Here is a 20,246-nt window from a genome sequence, read left to right on the forward strand (position 1 = left end):
AAAGATCTTACTTTTTTTTTTCTCTCCAGTTGCTCTTTTCTTTCTTTCTTTTTTTTTTTAAAGACTTTATTTATTTGACAGAGATCCCAAGTAGACAGAGAGAGAGGCAGAGAGAGAGGGAGAAGCAGGCTCCGCACTGAGCAGAGAGCCCGATGCGGGGCTCGATCCCAGGACCCTGGGATCATGACCTGAGCGGAAGGCAGAGGCTTTAACCCACTGAGCCCCCCAGGCGCCCCTAAAGATTTTAAGTAATTCTGTGCCCAACACCGGGATCTAAATTACAACCCCAAGATCAAGAGTCAAACGCTCCACCAGCTGAGCCAGCCAGGCACCCCCCCACCCCACCACACCCCGGTGACTTTTTAAAAATCGGTTTTTATTTTTTATTTATTTTTTTTAAGATTTTATTTATTTATTTGACAGACAGAGATCCCAAGTAGACAGAGAGAGAGGCAGAGAGAGAGGGAGAAGCAGGCTCCGCACTGAGCAGAGAGCCCGATGCGGGGCTCCATCCCAGGACCCTGAGATCATGACCTGAGCTGAAGGCAGAGGTTTTAACCCACTGAGCCACCCTGGCGCCCCTAAAAATCAGTTTTTAGATAAAACATAGACTTGAAGAAGGGCCAAGGTACGTGCAATGACAATTCCCGTCTGAGGAAGCGGGAGTGGCCCGGGTGTGCGGCGCTGGCCACGGTGAGAAAAAGCAAAGCCGACTTGAGCAGGAGCTTCTGCAGGGCCTTGGGGTCCGGATGGGAAGCAGTTCAGAGAAGGGGTGGGCAGGGGGGCCACACAGAGGCCAGCGAGTGAGCGCAGAGGTGCAGGCAGGGGAAGGAGGCAAGCGCACCCCGGCTTGTGGTGAGGGGGGCTCCCCGCACTGAGCAACACGGTGCAGGACGCTCGGCCCCCGCAGCTCCTGGGAAGGCCGCTGGAGAATGACTTGGCCTGAGAGTGGGAGACGGAGGAGGAGCCAGGGGCCAGGCGTTGGCTGCCTGCGGGAGGTCCGTCCCAGCTGTGCCTGCTTCTCCAGGGGCCCCCATTAGGCCACCGGCCGCCAGGCCTGCGCCCCCCACCCCTGCCCCAGCAGCCTTAGGACCAGCACCCCAACAGGGCTGCGGGAGGCATTTAACGCGGGGGGGCCCCAGGGGCAGACTGCACCTGCGGCGACGGCCCACGACAGCCACCAGCCACCACCACCATGGAGCCCCGGGTCCAGGAGCACAGCGCAGAGGACAGGGACAGAGCCACCAGGCTCTCCCAGAAAGGGGCGAGGCCCACTTTGGAGACAATGGTGGGCTGCTCCAGCGGAGGGAGCGACCAAGCCCCTGGCTTCCGGCTCCGTGGTAGATAGGAACCATCCAGCTTCTGTAGTTCTTCCCCCCCAGCTTGGGGTAGGGTGGCCCAGGGACCCTGGAGGACACGTGCCCCCCAGCCCCGCCCTCCCAGGCCAGGCTTCCCTGCCACACCTGGGAGGGTTCTGGAGCTGCAGCCTCTCCCCCTGCGCAGCTGGCCTGGGGTTCTCTGCGAGGCCTGCCTGCTCAGAGGGCGCCTTCTCGGGCCAAGCACACCTGTGCCCCCCCACAGGTTCGCCCTCCGAGCCCCTGCTGTAAGTGGCTGCTGTGGGGAGAGGGGCCCTGGGGGGCGGAGAGGAGGGGGGAGTCTGCCACGTTCAGACACAGCAACCCATCACCAGCTGGGGTGCTGTCGCCATCGGGGGTCTCCCGATGAAACCCCCCACCGTGTGCTATGTCGTCTCCCAGCAGCTTCGAATAGAGTTCATCTGAGTGACGGGCCACAGAATTTCTGTGACTGTGTGAGGACAGGCCACGCAGGTCTCTGCAGGCCAGGGCCTGGGCTGGGGATCCTCGGGCACGGGGGTGGCCTACCAGCTGCCCCCTTTTCGGGGCCTGGGCAGGAACGTGAGCCTGGCCTCCAGACAAAGGTCTTGCTTCTGCAGGAGCCGTCAGCACAGACCCTCCCGTCCCCGCACCGTGACCCCGACCACACACACAGGGACCGTGACTGTTGCACTCAGGAGGTCCCAGGCCTTGGGACACAGATGCCAGGGCCTGGCTGGGAGAGCTGGGCCAGAGGCGGCCACACGGGAAAATCTGTGTGGACGGGGCAGCGCTCAGTGCCCACACGGGACTGGGGGGGGGGGGGAGTGGCCGCCGAGTCCCGCCACCCATGTTCTCCGGCACAGGGAACCGGGGCGTGCCTCGAGAAGAGGGAAACTCGGAAACGTGCACATGTTCTGAAGGAATCATTCACATCAGGCTCTTTCTTAAAACTCCTGTTTAATATTGGATACAGTGCTTTTTAACATAAAAAAAACAGATGTGCACCTCACGTTGAACAATACAGTCAGAAGTACTGGCATCCAGTAAAATAAAACATTTTTGTTCCAAACACCTTTCAGAAACTCTACCTTTCAAGAAAGCCAGGAAAAGCACACCCACAGATGAGAAGTGAGCACAGCCCGGCCCTGGTCCTGCAGATTCCGCTCGCGACCCGGCCACGGGACCCGCGGCGGCCCCTCCGGCGTCAGCACCGCTGACTCCTTTCTTCTAGGAGCTGATTATCAAATATTTCTTTTTCCCTTCAAAAAATAAAAGGAGAGAATCTCATTTTAATAATTTACCTTGTCTCAGAATATGAAACAGATGAGTCCACGCTTCAGGGGGACAGAGTCTCAAGTCCGGGGCGATGAAAAGTTCTGGAGACAGAGGGTGGGGGTGCTTGCATGACGGCAGGTGCTTCACGCCGCTGAGCTGTGCACTTGGAAATGGTTGTGATGGAACATTTTACATCATGTGCATTTAACAATTAAAAAAAGAATTTTTTAGAGGCGCCTGGGTGGCTCCATCGTTAGGCATCTGCCTTCAGCTCAGGTCATGATCCCGGGGGTCCTGGGATTGACCCGTGTCGGGCTTCCTGCTCAGCGGGAAGCCTGCTTCTCCTTTTCCCACTCCCCCTGTTGTGCTCCCTCTCTCTCTGTGTCTCTGTCAAAAAAATAAAATCATAAAAAAAAAAAAAAAAGAACTTTTTAAGGAGTATGAACTATCCAATGGTCCTCGTCAACTCCCTGGTAAGAATGACACTAACAGGTGTTTGGGGCACCCCCAGGCCAGGGCTGGCAAGAGCCACAAAGCACACGGATTCTGACAGTGGGCAAGTCCACGTGACTGCGCGGCTCAGGGGGAACACGAGGCCTGGGGGGCACCCCCCGTTCATCACCACAAGCTAAGGGGGAAGGAGCCAGACGGCTGTGGGCAGGAGTGGCTGACCGCCCGTGGTTGGAGGCCACGTCCCCGGAATCTGGAGAAGGGAGCCTCTGCCATCACCAGCTCGGCCAACGTCACTTCCATGCCACACCCAGCACGCCCACAGCAGGTCAAGGGCAGTGGCAGGGCGTGCAGATGGACAGTCCTCCTCACAGGCACTACAGCCAGTCCCTCGGACGAGGAGGAGGAGAGCACCGCGCCGGAGGGCGTGTGTGGGCTCCGACCCTGCTCCCCCAAGAACACTGTCCTGTATCTGGGAGTCGACGGCCTGTGCCGGACTACCGAGTCTCCCTGCAGCCCGGGGTCCTCATGTTCCCGACTCGTCCAGGTCATCATTCCCGCACACACAGGTTCCTCCAGGTCGGCCCTGCAGGCAGCCTCCCCACCCACTGGCGCTGCGGCCCACGGCACGCAGCAGGGCCCTCCCTGGGAAAGAGCGTGGCATCCCGGGGGCGGCCTTTGGTGCCAGGCAGCCGTGGTGGTAGGCCCGGTCGGCCCTGGACAGAGGCCCTGGCCTGTCACTCCAGCTGAGTCCTCAGCCTGCTCTCAGCGAGGCCTGGCAGCGAGCCCGGAGACGGGATTAGGGGCTCTGGGGGCCAAAAATCCCAGGGCGCCTAACCCCACTGGCGGGAGAGAAACATCTTGATCCCGGCATTCTTCCGACCAGCTAAGAGCGGCCTGGGGTGACTGCGGCCGTGTGGTCTGTGTTTTCTCAAACGGCCATGGCCCTCGGCAGGACGGAGAAACCTCGGAATGCTAACAGGAGCCCCTGCAAAACTCGCTGAGGCCCAGCAGGCGCCCAGGGAGCAGCCCCAGAGGACTGCCTGCAGGCCGTGGCGAGGGCCGGGCTGGGGTCCAGCTCCGCCTGCTCTGAGCAGCTCGGGGATGCGCCCGAGGACAGCGCACCTGAACGCTGGCTTCCCTGGGTCCCTGTGGCAACTCCTGGCCGAGGGCTTCCGCGCATGTTCAGCTGGGGCACCTGGACCGGCATGTCGGCCGGAGGGTCCCCGAGCCCCGGCGCCCGGCACGAGGGAACACGAGCCCTTCCGGACACATTGCCGCTGGTCTGGCAGCGGTGCCCCGAGCAGCCTACCGGTAGCTGAGGGACGGTCCTCTGAGGTACTTCTCCTCAGCCGTCTTGTAATCCACAGCGTCCACCGCCGCGATGGCGCAGATGATGGCCTGCAAGAGGGCGGAGAGCACTGAGCTGCGGCCAGCGGGCCTGTGCTGCCCGAGGCGCTTGAGGGACATGTGTGGGGCCCGGCGCAGCGTCCGAGTGGCCTCCAGACGCGTGCGGGTCTGGGAGGCCTCTGCGTGCAGGGACACTTCCGTGTGGCATGAACGACGCGCTCTTAGAGACAAGACACGAGAGTTCATGTCACTAAAAGCAGAGAACGTGGCAAAACCAACAAGCCCATTTGTGACAGTTTTGAAGTTTAGTGTTCAAAGAGCAAGAAAAACAGAACAGTGATCGCCCCTGCACACGGCAAGTCTGACGCTGAAAATCCTCGTTTGTGTCCTCAGAAAAAATAGAAAAACTCTGGTTATTAAAAATGTGATTTTTTTAAAAAAGATTTTATTTATTTAGTTGACAGAGAAAGACCGCAAGTGAGGGAGCACAAGCAGGGGGAGTGGGAGAGGGAGAAGTAGGTTCCCGCCGAGCAGAGAGCCCGATGCGGGGCTCGATCCCAGGACCCTGAGATCCTGACCTGAGACGGAGACAGATGCCCCATGACTGAGCCCCCAGGCCCTCCACGAAGCGTTCGTGGGGCGTGTGGCGGCTCAGTTGGGAGAGCCTGTGACTCTCGGTCCCAGGGTCGGGGGCTCTGGCCCCACGTGGAGCATATAGGTCACTTAAGAATAAAATCTTAAAAATCAAACCGAGCCATTCTGATCTAGGACACGGCACCCCGTCCGCTCTGGGCACTGCTGACACAGGGCAGGTCACTCCCGGGCGGGGTGTCCCAAGCACCGTGGGGTGCAGCAGCATCTTGCCCCCGACCCAGTGAGAACCTCAGCCGTCCCCACACAGGACCCAGTGTACCTGGGGCAGAACCATCCCTTCAAGACGCACACCAGAGGACTCAGACATAAGAAAGACGAGGACGGGGCGGCGGCTGGAGCTACGAGCGGAGTGAGGCCACTCTTGCAACTGGGGTGGCACACAGGCTCCCGGCCCCAGCAGGCTTCCCCCCGCACGTATTCGAAAGCTTTGAGTTACGAAGGTGACGGGTAACTTTCCCCACACACGCTCCCAGTGCCCAGCAGAGCCCCCCTCTGACCCTCAAAACCACCAGGGGGAGAAAAGAAAACAAAAAAGCCCCAAAACCACCAGGGGAGTGCCAGGTGTGCTGCTACCCAGCCGAACGCCGGCGGGCACGTGCGGGAGAACCGCGGCTCCCTTTCCATAGCAGCAGCGTCTGCGGAAACGCGTCCGCGTGCACACGGGGACGCAGCGTGCGCCTCTCGTCCCCTAGCACTGGCCACGGCGTCTACACAGCCGGGCCCTGTCCTCCTGCCCATGGAACGGCCGGGGTGGGCACCACACTCGGCGTGGCCGTGGCCTCCCGGGCCGACTTCAGGAGGACGCCAGCCCAGCGCCGATCCCGGCCCCCACGGCTCCGGCCGCCGACCCCCAGCTGGCCCCACGCCACAGCCCCGCCGCGCACTCACTTCCGGCAGAAGAACGTCCAGGATGAAGCGGATCCTGTCACTGCTGGCCCGCGCCGGTACCCGGCCACCCGCCTCCTGGTACAGGCCCTGCAGGTACTTCACCACCACGTCCAGCTGCTGCTCGTCCTCCAGGTACGTCTCCACACACGTCACGTACTGACCCGACGTCAGGAACGTCTTCAGCCACCGGGACGGCTTCCGGTTCTTCAGGATGGCCCGCAGGTGGCCCTCGGCGCCCCTGGCTTTCACGATGTACTCCACCAGCTTCTGGTTGGCCCGGTCCCGGGCAGCCCGGGACCGGTCGGGGAGGACCTTCCTAGAGGGCTGCCTCCTCCCCTGGGGGCTTCCCGCCACAGGCTCCTCGGGGTCCCCCTTGCTCAGCTGCGGGAACCTGGTCCCCAAGACGTCCTGCTGGATGGACTTGCGGACAGGATAACCTGCAGACAAGCGACACGGCCGTGGACCCGCTGGCCTGTGGGGAGGCTCCCTCTTCCCCTCGCCACGCCGCCTGGGGCTCTGTGGGAGAGCCGCCCCCCGGCCCCCAGGCACAACCGCCAGGGTCCTAAGAGCTTCTCCTCTGAGGGGCCCCACGTCGGTCCCCAGCTCAGCCTCACCCCAATGCAGCCCCCCGAGGAAGCACGGACCCCTCCGCCTCCACGCCGTGTGACCGGGGACGGCGGCGGACGACGGGACCATCCGTTCGCCCACAACCCGGGCGGCAGGGACGGCAGCTGCAGAGTGCTGCCGCGGACACGTTTTGGAGAAGAGGCCGGGTGCCCGCTGGGCAGCGGGGGCAGGCGGCAGTCAGATTCGGGACAGGGCCCGGCCTCACCCAGACACCTCCCCTTCCGAACCTCCGACACAGAAGGCAGCCGCCTCACGCTGCGATCGAGCTGGCAGACTTACTTATGTCCGCAGCGTAGTACTCCAGGAAGGAGCCGGCGAAGGAGCCGCAGCCTGCGAGGAGGCAGGAGAGGACAGTGCGTCCCAGCATCAGAGGCAGCGCTCGGAAACGGCCCGAGGACGCGGGGTCAGCGTGCCGGCCTCACGTCAGCCCCATCTGGACCCCTTCCCGAGAGGGCCGACAGGACACCAACACTGGCATCACGGTGCCACCCGCCCCCGGGGCGCCCAGAAAAACCACTGTCGGAAGATTCCCGACGGCCAGACTCGGGGCAGACGGAAGCCAGCCCTGACTCAAAGCGAACTCCACCTCCATTCACACCCAGTACCTCTGTCTTTGCCCGGGTGCCAGCCCACCTGCCCCGTCGGGGACAAGACCGCCACAGGCCCAGGCCTGGAGGCCAAGGGAAACAGGCCTGCGCTCCGCCCCCAGCCCGGTCCCTTTGTCCGAGGGCACGCAGGGCCACGTACCGAGCCGGACCCTGTAGTCCGTGATCAGGGAGACGCACCAGCCGATGGCCTGGTCGAAGTCCTCCTTGGCCTCGTTCTGCACCAAGAGCGAGACAGCAGCTGTCAGCAAGGGGCCACGGGCTCCTCCGATCCCGTCGGCAACCTCAGCCCCTGCGTCCAGACCGCAGCGCCGGCAGGTGCCCCCGTGCGGGGCTGCTGAGGACACACGGGGAATGCGCGGAGGCCCGGCTCTGGGGCCAGGGCTGCTCACACAGTGGGTCCCCGGGAGCGGAGAGCTCCAAACAGGAGAGCTGGGCCTCTGAAGCAGAGGAAGGAGCCCGGTACCTCGCGTGTGGCTTACGTCCCCAAACCAGACTCGACAGTCCTACAAAGCAGATTCTTCCAAGAGTCGTGCCTGTGCGCCTGCCTTAGAATGGTGTTGGCTGAGTTGTGCCCTGTGGGGGTGCCCACCTAGACCTCAAGGTCCTCACCTGCAAACCAAGGACCACGCCCCCTCCCCACCCGCCGCGAGGACCTGTGCTGGGACAATGTCCCACCACTTGAGATCCCCCTTCCTATGTGACTGTCACCTCCTCCTGGCCCTTCTTGGGGCCACCCCGCGTGGCAGCTGTGGGACAGGGACAGCAGGTGGTGCTGCTCTGTGCTCGGGAAAGCAGAGCTCAAAACCGTGACCGTGACACCGGAGCCGATCCATCATCACAGCCTGGGACAATCCCGTGGCTCCAGGAGGCAGTGCTCCTGCCACAGCAACAGCCCCCCCAGTGACCCCGTGCATCCCACTTCCTAGGGGGCCTGGCTTTTCTCAGGGAACAGGACGACAGGCGACAGGCACCACCTCAGCATCTGGACTACGTGAGGCCACACGTCATCTTTGTCACAGCACACAGTTCTGACTTTGGGACGCACAGACCTCAAAGCCAAGTTCCTGCTGTCCCCTCTGACACCCCCTGCTTTGAGAAAGCTATCCAGATCCCCGAGAGTGGCCATGCAGTTGGGGCCAGCCCTGGCCCGGAAGGTGGGTAACCAGCTCCCCACACTCGTGGGCTTATGCTTCACGGAGCATGGAAGTGCTGGAGGCCACGGCTGGCCTTCTTCCAGAACCCGCCAACGGGCACACTGGGCACCCAGCGCAGGCTGCGGCTCACAAGCCGCACTGAGCGCTCCTACCACGGACAGACGGGAGCAGGACCACATCACGGGCATGCACATCAGTGGAAGAGAAGGCTGGGGCCCGGTATGGGCACCAACCTTCCCAGCCCCTGCCCATGCCGCAGGCCGCGCCTGCTGCGCTCAGGGAGACAGCAGCTGGGCAGAAGGCTTCCCGGAGGGCCTCCGCCCTTGAGCTACCGGGCAATCCACGTGCACAGAACACAGTGACACAAAGCCAGGAACCCACTCACTGGGCTGGGACAAGAACCGCATGGCGGGGGGCAGGAGGCTAACGGACCCCTCCCCTCGGCTGGGTCCATGCGGGAAAGCCGGCGTCACACACAGCACCTCAGGGCCGCATGGACAGCATGTGGCACGGACGAGCGCCTCGTGGCTTACGGGCTCGGCGACTGGCAAGCCCAGAAAGCTCCCTATGGGGCGTCCACCAAGCACTCTGCCCCCCGCGCAGGCCCGCTGTGTCCACGGCACCGCGCAGGGACACCCTCTGAACGATCGCCCACGTCAAGATGCCGGCCTTGCATCCAAGCACCCCGTCCTCTGCACCTCGACAATGGGGGCATGGCCGGCGACTTCCCAGGGCAGTGGTGGTCCCCACCAGGAATGCCCGGAGCCAGGCCAGCAGACCAGTCACGTGGCGGCGCACCTCTCACGGGCACGACCCACGGTGCACGTACCAGAAGAGCCTGTTTCTCTTTGCAGTCGAAGTGCTTCAATCTCCTGAGAGACACCGTGATACTGCGAAGAGGGAGGCAAAGGTTAACAGGGACTCCGTCTCGTGAGTCAGGACGAGTTTCCTCCGATGGACTAGTGGGACCCGTGGGGGGCCTCAGCCAGCAACCAGCAGCCCGAGGAAGCCCTGGAGACAGGCCCCACGGGACGTGGCTGGGGCCACCCGTGGGAGGTAGAGGCAGCACCCGGGGCCCAGAGGGTCCAAAACGTGTTTGCAAAGGGCCTTCCGAGCAGACGGGCATTTTCATGCAGGATTACGGCCTGGTGGCAAACGGGCGGACAGCTAAGCCAACAAAACCGGTGGCGGCAGGGCTGCTGCTCACGGCACCCGTGACAACTGGGTTGGAACACAGTTTGCGGGGAACAGGTGGGGGCCACTGAGCGTCTAACGAGGCAAATAAAGCTTGGGAAACTGGACTGTCTGGGCGGTCCCTTTCAACACAGCCTCTGGATTCCTCTTCGGGGGGAGCTGGATCGCAGGGGGCACGTGAGACCATCCCGGCCCTGGGCCCAGGCCCCCTCCCCACCATCCCGGCACCCCCAAGCTGGCAGGCCTTCACCCGCCAAGCGTTTCCCGAGAGCACAGACAGCTGGGTTACCCTCTCCCTTTTGGGTCCATGTGTCCCTCGATAAAGAGCACACTGGCTTTCTTCTCTCTTCGCCGGACGCTCTTGACCTGTTGGGAAACCCAAGAAAATAAAGCATCAGGAACCCAGGAGAGGCCAGGGCTTTGAGCCACCTTCCTGACCTTTCTCCACTGCACAGGCTGGCACATGGCTGGCACAGGACAAGGACACTGCTGGTGGTGGGGGGGGGGGACACAACGACACGGGACGTCACCAAGGCCAAGCCCCGGGGTCGGAGGCTCACATCGCATCACCGCATCGGCCGCAGGCACGCTCAGTGCTCCCACACACGCAGGACCAGGCTGCACTCTGCTGTTCCCTCTCGTAACAGAAAGACCCAACCCTGTGCCGCCTGCCGTCTCGGCACTTGACCACGCGACTGTCTCCTCACTCAGCAGAACGGGCTTACTCCCGTTTTTGGGATGAGCAAAGTGAGCTCAGGCAGGTAGGACCAACCGAGCACACAGAGGCAGCAGTGCCGGACTCAGCCCAGCCTCCTGCCCAGTGCCCCCATGTCCCCGGCTTAGCTGTAGAGAGCGGGCCCCAGGAGCCTGTGACTTTGGAGATCCGTTCCCCAGCAGGTCCCCAGGGAGCTGGTGAAGCTGAGGCAGAGGTTCAGGAAAAGGGTGCTGGCCTCAGGGGGACATGAGCATCTGCCATGAAGCAAGCCGAAGGGAGGCCGGGGTCCCCGATCAATGACCCCCCACAACGATGTGGAGACGCTGCACAGACCCCCACTTCATTGGCACGTCTGTTGAAGCCGCCCTTCTGCCCAGCCAACGAGGCGCGACACCAACCCTGACGCCAACCCTGCGTCATTACAGCCAGTCAGCCCCATCCGAGGTGGCCGTGCTGCCCACCGGAGGTCAGCCCCACGGCGATGGCAGTGTCTCCTGCTCGTGCAAACAGCTCTCCAAGTTCAACGTCACCATCTCTCACTACAAATTAAAGCCCGAGAGCATGCGCCGTCGGAACGCCGTCTGGGGGAGTTGGACACCACAGGAAGGGTGGGAAGCTGGCACGCTGCCTTGGCCTAGGAGGCGTCTGGACAGTCCGCACTGGCCGGGTGCACGGAGAAAGCGCGCTGGAAAATGTCAACGCGCTGAGGCCCACCACCTCAGCCGCACAACCGATCCCCACCCCGGAGTCCCCACCCCGGAGTCGGAGCAACTTCCAAGCTCCCGCGGGAGAAGCTCCCGCAGACGAAGCCTCAGGCGCGCGGTATCAGACACCCGCAAGTTGCAGACTCTTCAGGCAGTTTCCTGAGCTGCTCGGTCCAGGGGGGCTCTAGGACCCTCACGCTCAACTGTGCCAAAACGATCGAACTCCCCGTACTCAGGTAACCGTGTGCAGAAGCCCTGCTTAGAATCACGAGGCTGTCGGTTTCTCCCAGGAAAGAACTCCCCCGGGGTCCAGCTGACACGAAGGGGGCGAGAGAGCGGGTGCACAGGGACTTGAGTGGGTGCCCGAGGCCGCCGGAGCTTACCACTGCCGGCCAGAAGGGGTACTTCTGGTGCTTCAGCCAGACTAGCATTCCCACTTCAAACGAGCGTGGCTCTGGAATTAAAAAGGACAAAAACATGAACAGTAAGTCAGATCCGTGTCACTCACTAAATGCAACAACTGGAAAAAACACAGCAAGCGCCTGCTCAGACCAGACGCTCTAAGCCTGGTCAGAGGTCCCCACGGTTGCAAGGCGGTCTCACGACAACGCTGGCGCCTGAGTGTGGGGGACACGCGCGCTGCTGAGCGGGGACAAGCCAGGGTCAACTCTGCACCGCCTTGGCCACTACTCTACAATCGCAAATAACTCCAGGTCCGTTTTTAAAGAAAGAGCGAAGCACATAAACCCCAACAAAAGCAGCAAATTCCAGGGCACCTGGGGGCTCAGTCAGTGAAGCAGCTGCCTTTGGCTCAGGTCATGATCCCGGGGTCCTGGGATGGAGCCTGCACCGGGGTGGGGGGTGGGGGAGTGTCCCTGCTCAGTGGGGAGCCTGCTTCTTCCTCTCCCTCTGAACCCTCCCCCGCCCCTGCACTCTGTCAAAGAAAGTAAGTCTTGGGTAAAAAAAAAAAAGCAAATTCCTAGGACGCATTTCAAAAATTATCTCTTATTTCAAAAAGAGAAAAAAAAACAAACTACCAAAATCATCACTCAGCGACCAGCCAATTACAACCGAACAGACGTAACAAGACTTCCAACCAAACGCAGAACCCCAGAACGGGTAATTTGAACGTTGAACAATGAGGTAACGAGAGCAGCCACGAGAGGCTGCTTTTCCGAGTGGAGACAAGCTGAACCCCGTTCCCGCAGCGCCCCGGCCGCCAGCGGGGCCACAGGCAAGGTCTGCAGACGGGCGAACACGCATGGCTAACGTGCAAAGGGCGGTCATCCATCCGGTGAAAAACGCTGGGTTTTTAAAAGAACCGTCACAGCCCCATGAACACAAACAGGGCATGGGAAACACCCAGACAGACGTCAGGCTGCCAGGGGCACGGGGACAAGACGAAATCAAATGGAAGCAGAAAGCAGGGGTCTCTTGGGGCTGTGGTGACCTGGCCTCTCGCCATGGAAGAAGGTGCCACCGTGTCCCTTCTCTGGCCGAGTAAGTTCCGCTCAGGGAGCTGAGCCGGCAGAGCCCCGAAGGCGTGGAAGCGTCTAGCACCTGACGGTGGGGGTGCTCAGGGAGGAACAAGCGGTGGCCACCAAGAGTAATCACAAGGCCCCAGCCAGTGCGCCGCCTGTCGAGTTACCCTCAGGAACGGTGAGGAAACGCACGCGCGTCAGCACAGAACCAGAGGCGGACGCGGTGTGGGCCGCGGGAACCGAGGCACAAGGGCGCGCCTCGCCCTCCGGCCTCGCCTCGGAGGAGAGGTCCCCCAGCTCCCACCTGTTATTCTGCAACATCTCACGGATCCGTAACCGTCCCACAACGAGAGGCTAAAACGCTCCCGAGTGTCCAAACAAGCAGCGGGCAAGTCTGAAAACGAAACTCATTCCAAGTCGCCCACTCCACGAGACACTAAGTTGTGGTCGGTCGCTGGTTCAGGATCTGGGGTCTTCGTCGCCGGTCCTTCCACAAAGAGGGCCGGGGGAGCGCACCGGCACATGTGGGCTCTGGTGCGGACAGCGCGTGCGTGTGGGAGGAGGTCCTGGGGCCCCGCTGCCTCAGGCCGGAGACCCTGCGTCCCTGGACAGACATGTACCTGACACCCCCAAAGGTCTGGACGCAGCGCCAGGCCACACCCGAACGGTGGCAACTGGACCCAGCACTCCGCTCCGCCGACCTTCCCTCCCACGAGACACGACGACATGTACAAGAAGCAGCGTGCCGGCAGGGAGGGCTGGCTGGTCTCCTCCCGGGAGGCCCTCCTCCCTCTAAGCCTTCCCCTTGTGAAGGAGGGCGGAGAACCCCGCACCTCTGAGGCTGTGGGTGCGGCAGGAAGGCCGGCCGCCTCCGCCCAGGGGAGCCACGCGAGCAGACGCACTGCTCCTCCACACTTACCGTGGTAAAAGAGGATTCTGGGCGGCTCCTCGTCGTCCTCATCTTCCTCCAGGACGGAATGAATGGGATTGAACTCCACGGACTCTCCAGAAGACTGACGGTCTGCCAACGGTGTCAGATTCAACCTTCACCGTCACCGTCTCAGAGACCCAGCCCAAGAAACACATTCCGTGACGCGCGACCATCCGCGCAAACAGAAAAGACCGCACGTCACAGACCTCCGCACCGCCAGGTGCGACGTGGCCGCCCTCCGACCCAGGTGCGCTTTCACAGGAGAAACGCACCGGAGTCGAAAAGGACTGGGGGAGGTGGCCGCGTCTCCATAAAGGGCAGGCGCACGGGTGGCAGTCTAGGCAGAGCGAGGGCAGGGCCGGGGCAACTTGGGAGGAGGGGGACACGCAGGGACAGGCTGCGGCTCGTCTCCCTGCCGCCTCCAGACGCGCCGGGATGAATGTAAACACACGACATTTAAATTCAAGGCAGAAACCCGAGCGCGCGGAGCCAGTGGGCCTGGAGGCACGGAAGCCGAGAGAAACAGACCGTTCTCAGCAGCGCAAAGACGCGGGGGACAGCGCCACGTTCAAACGAAGGGAGCCCCTGTGCGCCGCCGGCTGCCGCACTGGGGTACGCCTCTGCAGCAGTCGTTAACACGTCGGGAGACTCAGACTCGTCTGCGTCTACCTCCGCTCACCAGTGAGCCAATCACCCTGCAATTCCTGCCCGATCAGAGGGAGCAGACCTCGAGGCTGCCAGAGCCCAGGCCCCCGGGAGCAGCCTCCAGTGCCCCCCGCCCCAGCCCATTCAGAACCAAAAAACCCAAGGATTTGAGACTAGTCCTAATTACAATCCCGTGGGACACAGTAACTGGGCAGCCTCTGCCTGGGCTCTATTTTGACACGACCTCGTTAAGATCAGGTGAAAAATCACGCGAGTGGGGGTGCCTGGAGGGCTCAGTTGTTAAGCCTCTGCCTTCGGCTCAGGTCATGATCCCAGGGTCTTGGGATCGAGGCCCGCATCAGGCTCCCTGCTCAGCGGGAAGCCTCCTTCTCCCTCTCCCACTCTCCCTGCTTGTGCTCCCTCTCTCTCTGTGTGTCTGTCAAATAAATAAGTAAAATCTTAAAAAAAAAAATCACGCGAGTGCCTGACCCGCATCAGCCCCGGGAGAAGCCAGCTCCGCCCTCCGCCCTCCGCCAGCAGACCTTTACCTTCCTCCACCAGGATGTGAAGATCCCTCGGCGGCTCCGCAGCAGCACGGGGGAGCGGCTGGCTGAGTTCACCAGCGCTGCGCAGACTCGTGCAGCCCCTGGGCCCCTGCCTGGGCACTGCCCCCGGCTCCAGCTGTGGGGCGGGCAGCGTCTGGCTGCCGTCTGGGCACAGCCGCTTGGTGGGGCGCCCCAGGGTCGGGAGCCCATCAGTGCCGTGCAGGGGCAAACCCAGGTCTCGCCCTTTGGCCCACAGACCCGCCTCCCTGACGCTGGGAGCTGAGCCGGGGGCTGGCGGGCTGCTCTCTTTTCCACCATCTCCCTCCGAGAGCGCAAGTGCTCTCTCACCCAGGCGAGGCTGCTGTGCTAACTTCCTCCCCCTTGGCCTCGGGGCTGTCCGCCGTCTGCAGCGCGCTCTCCATCCACTGCCGTCCCGAGAGGCGGCTCTGGCCGAGGAGGCCGCCACGGCTCGCAGGCTCTCACTTTTCCCGAGCTCCTCCTTGTGGGCCACTTGGCGCCTGGAGTCCTTCCCACAAGCGGGTGAAGCCGCCAGCCTTGGGTGTACGCGTTCCCGCCTCTCAAGTCCAGAACTGCTCGGCACGGCTTCCTGGAGACCGGAAGAGCCGGGGTCACAGAGCAAGGAGGCCAGGTCCGCAGACTTCCCTCCAGAGGACAGAGCCGCTCTTCCTTCCCTCGAAGAGCTCTCTCCAGGCGACGCGGCTCTCTGGTTGAGAACGTCCAGAGCCACTCGAAGCGAGCGTCTGTAGGCCAGCTCCTCCAGGGGCTCGGCGGGAACCTCATCCTGGGAGGCTGCAGGGCGAGAAGCACACAGAGCCTGGTGACAGGCGGGCGCTGGCACGGCCGCCACACCGTGGCCACCTAGGGCTGATGCGGGCTGTCACACCTGAAAGGAGGACCGACCCTTCTCGGCTCCCCGTCCTCCCGGGGTGGGACGAGGCCACAGAACCACGGCTATTGTTCTCTGTTCGGGCCGCCGGTCCTGCTTTCCAAAAACCAACTGACCGACCCCAATCTGATTGCGTTCTAGGATAAATTCCCCCAAGTCACAGGAAAACAGTGCCAGCCAACGGACTCCGACGCCTCCCAAGTCCTCCCAGTCCCGCGGTTTCAACATCAGTCGGGCTCAAACCCTTGCCGTCTCCGTAAAGACCTGGCCTGGCAGCGTGCTCTCGGGCGGCGGAGCTGGTGGGCGCCGGCCAATGGAAGGGGCCCATTGGGGGCTGGCGGACTGTCCGTACTCCTGCGGGACGGCGTTTCCAGGCCAGAGAGGAGCACCAGGGCCTGGAGCTTTCCTCCTGACACCCTCGCCGCTACTGATGCATCGACTCCCCCCGCCCCGCATGTGCGCGGCATGATTTATGGGGAAGAGATGCTGGGCGCAAGGGCACAACCCAGCGGACACACGCCCTCCACAGCCTTCCCCCGGCTTCTCGTCCAGACCCTCCCAGGCCCCCAGCCCTCACACAACCCGAGTGAACCAAGAGGAGTGTCTTGGAGGCAGAGGCTGAGGCCGCCTGGGGTGCGCCCGGTGGATGCCGCTGGGAACAAAAGCCGTGTTCCGCACGCAGAAGAAAACGGACCCTGTCTCATACACACCACTGGAAGGGCTCCCGGTCTGTCTTTCCAGGACACTCCCAGCGCTCGGGACAGGGAGTGTGCACCCCGGGTTGAGGCGGCAGAAAACCCGTCTGCGTGGGTCGGCGGAGCCCCCCGCGGGTGTGCATGGCACCGCGGAAAGGCAAAGGGGGTGGGTGGGGAAGAGGAGAGCCCCAGCAGGCATGGGCACCTACATCGATGCTGGTCACACAGTCCTTCCCCCACGGCTCAGCTGTGGAATTTAAACACACGAGCCCTGCTCCCAAACCCGTCCTACAGTCTTCCTGCGGGGTGGCAGTGGCGGGGAAGGAAGCGGCTCCCCATCCCCTCATGGAGGCAAACGCACCCTGGAGGCCGGGGACTCCAGCGCTTGTGGCTGGCTGCGCCGGGACTCAAGAACAGGACCAGCTCTGGGGCAAATTCTAGAAGGGTTAAGAACAGAGACCCCTTTTCTTCCTTTCCCTCAGCTCAGGGTTACCTGGGACCAGGGTCTTTCCCTTCTCCCCCTGGGTCTCCTTGTGAGGTAGAGACGCGCTCTTACCCAGGGAGGAGGCTATCCGTTCAATGTGGGCCGTCTTTAGGGTTTCCACGTCTGTGCTCCTCACCTCAATCCTGCAGGGACAGAAACACCAGTTATCCGCCACCGGCCAAGGCCACGAAGACATTTTCAAACACGTTTTTCTGTAGACGACACGAGAATTGGATTCCTTTTCTTCCTTCTCAACCTTCCACTTAAATCAAAAGTCACAGCCAACCGGGAATTCACATGCCTGAAGTCAGAGGCAGCAACGACCCTGGTGAATTTTTTTTAAGACAGAAAAGGTTGGCTGGGCTTAAGAGTGAAAATGAATTCAAATTGTGACTTTTCTGAGCCAAATTCTACTTTCAACTGCACAAGTAACTCCTTTGTTAGGTTTTCATAGCCGATGATGATGTCACTAAAAGCTGTTTACAGCCCAGCAGGTGTGTCCTAGCTTCAAAGGACACACTTTCCTTTTAAACTGGAGTATTCAGTTACCTCCCCAGGCGGCCGCAGGGAAGGTGCGAGCTGGGGACTAGGCACGCTGAGGCGGCCGCCCCGAGGAGGGAGGTTTTGTTCTCTCTGAGCTGGGAATTCTACCCTCAGACACAGCAATACCACGATCCTACGTGATCTGCGCATTTTAATCATCCCGGGTCATGTCACGGTCTTCCATCTCCAGGTGATCAAGAGCAAAAGACCTGTGTGCTTCCCCAGTGTCGGCATGCGCCCCCGTTAGACGGACAGGCTGAGACATCAAACATTTCAAGACGGACGGGCCGTCTCCCCCGTTTCTGAGAAAAGACACACATCTGCGGGAAGGAACCATCCGCACGTGAACCCCAGCAAGGGTCCTCCCCGCGTGTGATTCGATTTCTGTACGGATCCCACATAGCACCTCACAGGAATCTTCAATTTCCAAACGGACACTTAAAAAAAACAAAAAAACACCCCCAGTGTTTTCCTCCTAAGATTGTTATGAGCACAGCTACTATGAGTCTGTTACAACAAACGGAAAGTAATAAACTCCCAGGAACGGACTTCACTTTTGGGGCGGGTGCAGCAGAAGAAATCCCTTTCGGAAGAAAATACTAAAAAAACCCCATAACATTTGGGGCGCCTGGGCGGCTGGTGGGCTGGGCGTCTGCCCTCAGCTCAGATCATGATCCCGGGCCCTGGGGGCTGCTGAGGTCGCGATCCCGGGCCCTGGCATCCAGCCTCACACCCCCCCGCCCCGCCCCCCACACTTGCACTCACTCTCCCTCGGTAAATAAAACCTTAAAAAGAAACAAAACCCACAGCACTTAACTTTTCATCTAGGGAGAGTATTTGAACACTCAGGAAAAATTCCTTTTTCCTCTTACGTCCCGTGGACGTCTCCGTTCTGGCCAGCACCTGGGGGAAGCGGGAAACAGGACGCGCGGCCGTTACGGAGAAGCCAGGACGCCTACCACCAAGGACCGCCGGCGGCGAGGTGCGCAGCGCCGCCACCTCCGACCGCCCGGGGACCGCCGCCGGGACTCCGCAAGGGGAGCGAGGCCTGCGGGGCCGGCGGCGGACGCGGGCGGGGCGCGGGGGCTCTCCCGGGCTCCCGCCGCCGCGCCTGCCTCCCCGAGGCGGCCCCCGCTTCTCCCAAGTGCGCGACGGGGCCTTCCGGCGTCTTGCGCCCGTCAGGCGGGCGGTGAGGCCGCGGCCGCCCGCTCGGGCTCCGCCGACCCCGCGTCTCTCCGGGCGGACACCGGTCCCCCGAGCCCCCCGCGAGCCCTGGACCCGCCGCCCGAGGGGGTCACCTGGGCCGGCCACAGCCGCTCTTCCCATCGGCACAGGACATACTGGGCGTCCGTCATGACTCGGACTCATGGGGCCCGCGGGGACGACGGGCACGGACCGGGCGCCCTGCAACACAAGCGGCACAGCGGCGTCGGGGCCGCCCGGACGCGCAAACCGCCGCGCAACAGCCCGGCCCCGCGCCCGCGCCCCGCCGCGCGGACCCGGCCGAGCAGCCCGCGGACGGCGCCGGCCGCGGCGGGGCCCCTCGGGGGACGGGACCAGCTGCGCGGCGTCCTCCCGGGCCGGCCGCCCACGGGCACCGCCGCGGCGGGGGCCGGGCCGGTCGGGAAGGGGCGCACGCGGCGGGGGCCGGGCCAGGGTGGGGAGGGGGCGCACGCGGCGGGGGCCGGCTCGCGCCCCCGGGGGCCCTCCGCTTGGGGCTCGCCCCTCCCCACCAGGCCCGCCGCGGCCGCCTCGACCCCCGCCGGTCGGCCCGCGGGACGCAGCCCGCAGGCCTCACCGGGCGCCCGGCCTCCGCAGCGCGGCGTCCCCGAGCCCGGCGCAGAGGACGAGGAGGCCGCGGCGACCCAACGGCGTCCGCACCCGCGCCTTCCCAGCCGCCTCCCCGGCCCGCGCTCACCGCCTCAGCCGCCGCCGCCGCCCCCCGCGGGGTGAGGGCGGGGACAGCCTCGCGGCGCCGCCAAGCCCTACCCCCGCCGCCAGCCAATGGGACGCCCGTATCCGCCCCGGGACCCGCCCCTTCCGCCCGGGCGGGCGCGCGCGCGATTGACTGACGGGCGCTGGGCGGGCGCGCGGGCGCGCGCGCGGTTGACTGACTGACGCCGAGAGGGCGGGCGGGTTCGAAGCCGGGGGCGCCGAGCGGGCGGCGACGGCAGGCGGTCTAAGCCCGGACCGGCCCCGCTCCCTTTATGAACCCGCCTCCGGGCCCCGCGGCGTGCGGAAGGCGCCCTGTTCCCTCCCCGTCCCCACCACACGACCCGAGAGAACCTTCCAGAGCCTTCCAGAACCTTCACGTTCCTGAGGCGCCACGTGCTGCCGCGGTGCCCCTGACGGAGCCGCTGAGCGCAGCCCGGGAAGCAGGTATCAGTGGGCCGGGCTCCGGCGTCGCGTCGCCTCTTTTCAGCTTGACCCCCGCACCCCCCACCCCGGCGTCGGCCAGGCGTGGCCTTCAGCACAGCCCGGACCCTCACGCCCTGCCGCGGGCGCAGGGGGCGACGGGCAGGGACATGGGGGAAGTGGGGCGCAGGGGGGCGACGGGCGGGAGATGGGGAACTGGGGTGGTAGGAGGGCGCAGGGGCGCAGGGGCGGGCGCGTGGGGCGGGGGCGTTGACGCCCGGAGCAGGCTGGGAATGGGGAGTTGAGGCCTGGAAGGGAGCGGGGGGAGGAAGGGGGCGGAGCCAGCGCCGGGGGAAAGGCGGGGGCAGGAAGGCGCGGCTGACGCCGGGACCCGCTCGGCACGGGAGAGCGGGCCGGCGGCTGTTTGCGCCCGCCGGTGTAGACGGCGCCCGCGGCTCTGGTGCTTGGGCACGGTGCCCGCCGAGCTCCCCTGGGGCCCTCGTCGGCGAGTGGGATGGATCAGACGGTGGCGGAGTCTGAGTCCGGAGGCGGGTCTGCCGAATGCGGGCTCAGCTGAGGTTCGGGCCGGCTCGCCCTCGGGGTGCGGATGTTGCTTGCAGTGGCCGCGGGTCGGGAGGGAGGTCAACGCCCGGCGTAGCCGCCCGCAGGTGTGCGCGGGCTAACGGCGGTGGAAGCAGCCCCGC

The 20,246-nt window shown here is 63.5% G+C and overlaps 1 protein-coding gene across 2 annotated transcripts; it reads right to left on the reverse strand.

Annotated features, from left to right (window-relative positions):
• Positions 1-2,282: 2,282 nt before the first annotated feature.
• LOC111161791 (PWWP domain-containing protein MUM1) lies at positions 2,283-18,639 on the reverse strand. Of its 2 annotated transcripts, XM_022525751.1 has the most exons (13): positions 18,486-18,639; positions 18,005-18,090; positions 16,717-16,787; positions 14,562-15,368; positions 13,357-13,458; positions 11,340-11,410; positions 9,827-9,903; positions 9,173-9,233; positions 7,329-7,404; positions 6,861-6,911; positions 5,955-6,391; positions 4,375-4,463; positions 2,283-2,596 (listed from the first exon to the last, which is right to left on the reverse strand). In XM_022525751.1, exons 1-13 carry the CDS (start codon positions 18,540-18,542, stop codon positions 2,542-2,544), a joined length of 2,040 nt encoding a protein of 679 aa, XP_022381459.1. In that variant the 5' UTR covers positions 18,543-18,639; the 3' UTR covers positions 2,283-2,541. The 2 variants fall into 2 exon arrangements, with proteins under 2 accessions (XP_022381459.1, XP_022381458.1); XM_022525750.1 differs by lacking the exons at positions 2,283-2,596; positions 4,375-4,463 and having other exon boundaries at positions 5,005-6,391.
• Positions 18,640-20,246: the final 1,607 nt, after the last annotated feature.

The sequence above is a fragment of the Enhydra lutris genome, unplaced genomic scaffold (assembly GCF_002288905.1).
Source record: "Enhydra lutris kenyoni isolate GAN:26980312 unplaced genomic scaffold, ASM228890v2 scaffoldscaffold86, whole genome shotgun sequence".
NCBI lineage: Eukaryota > Metazoa > Chordata > Mammalia > Carnivora > Mustelidae > Enhydra > Enhydra lutris.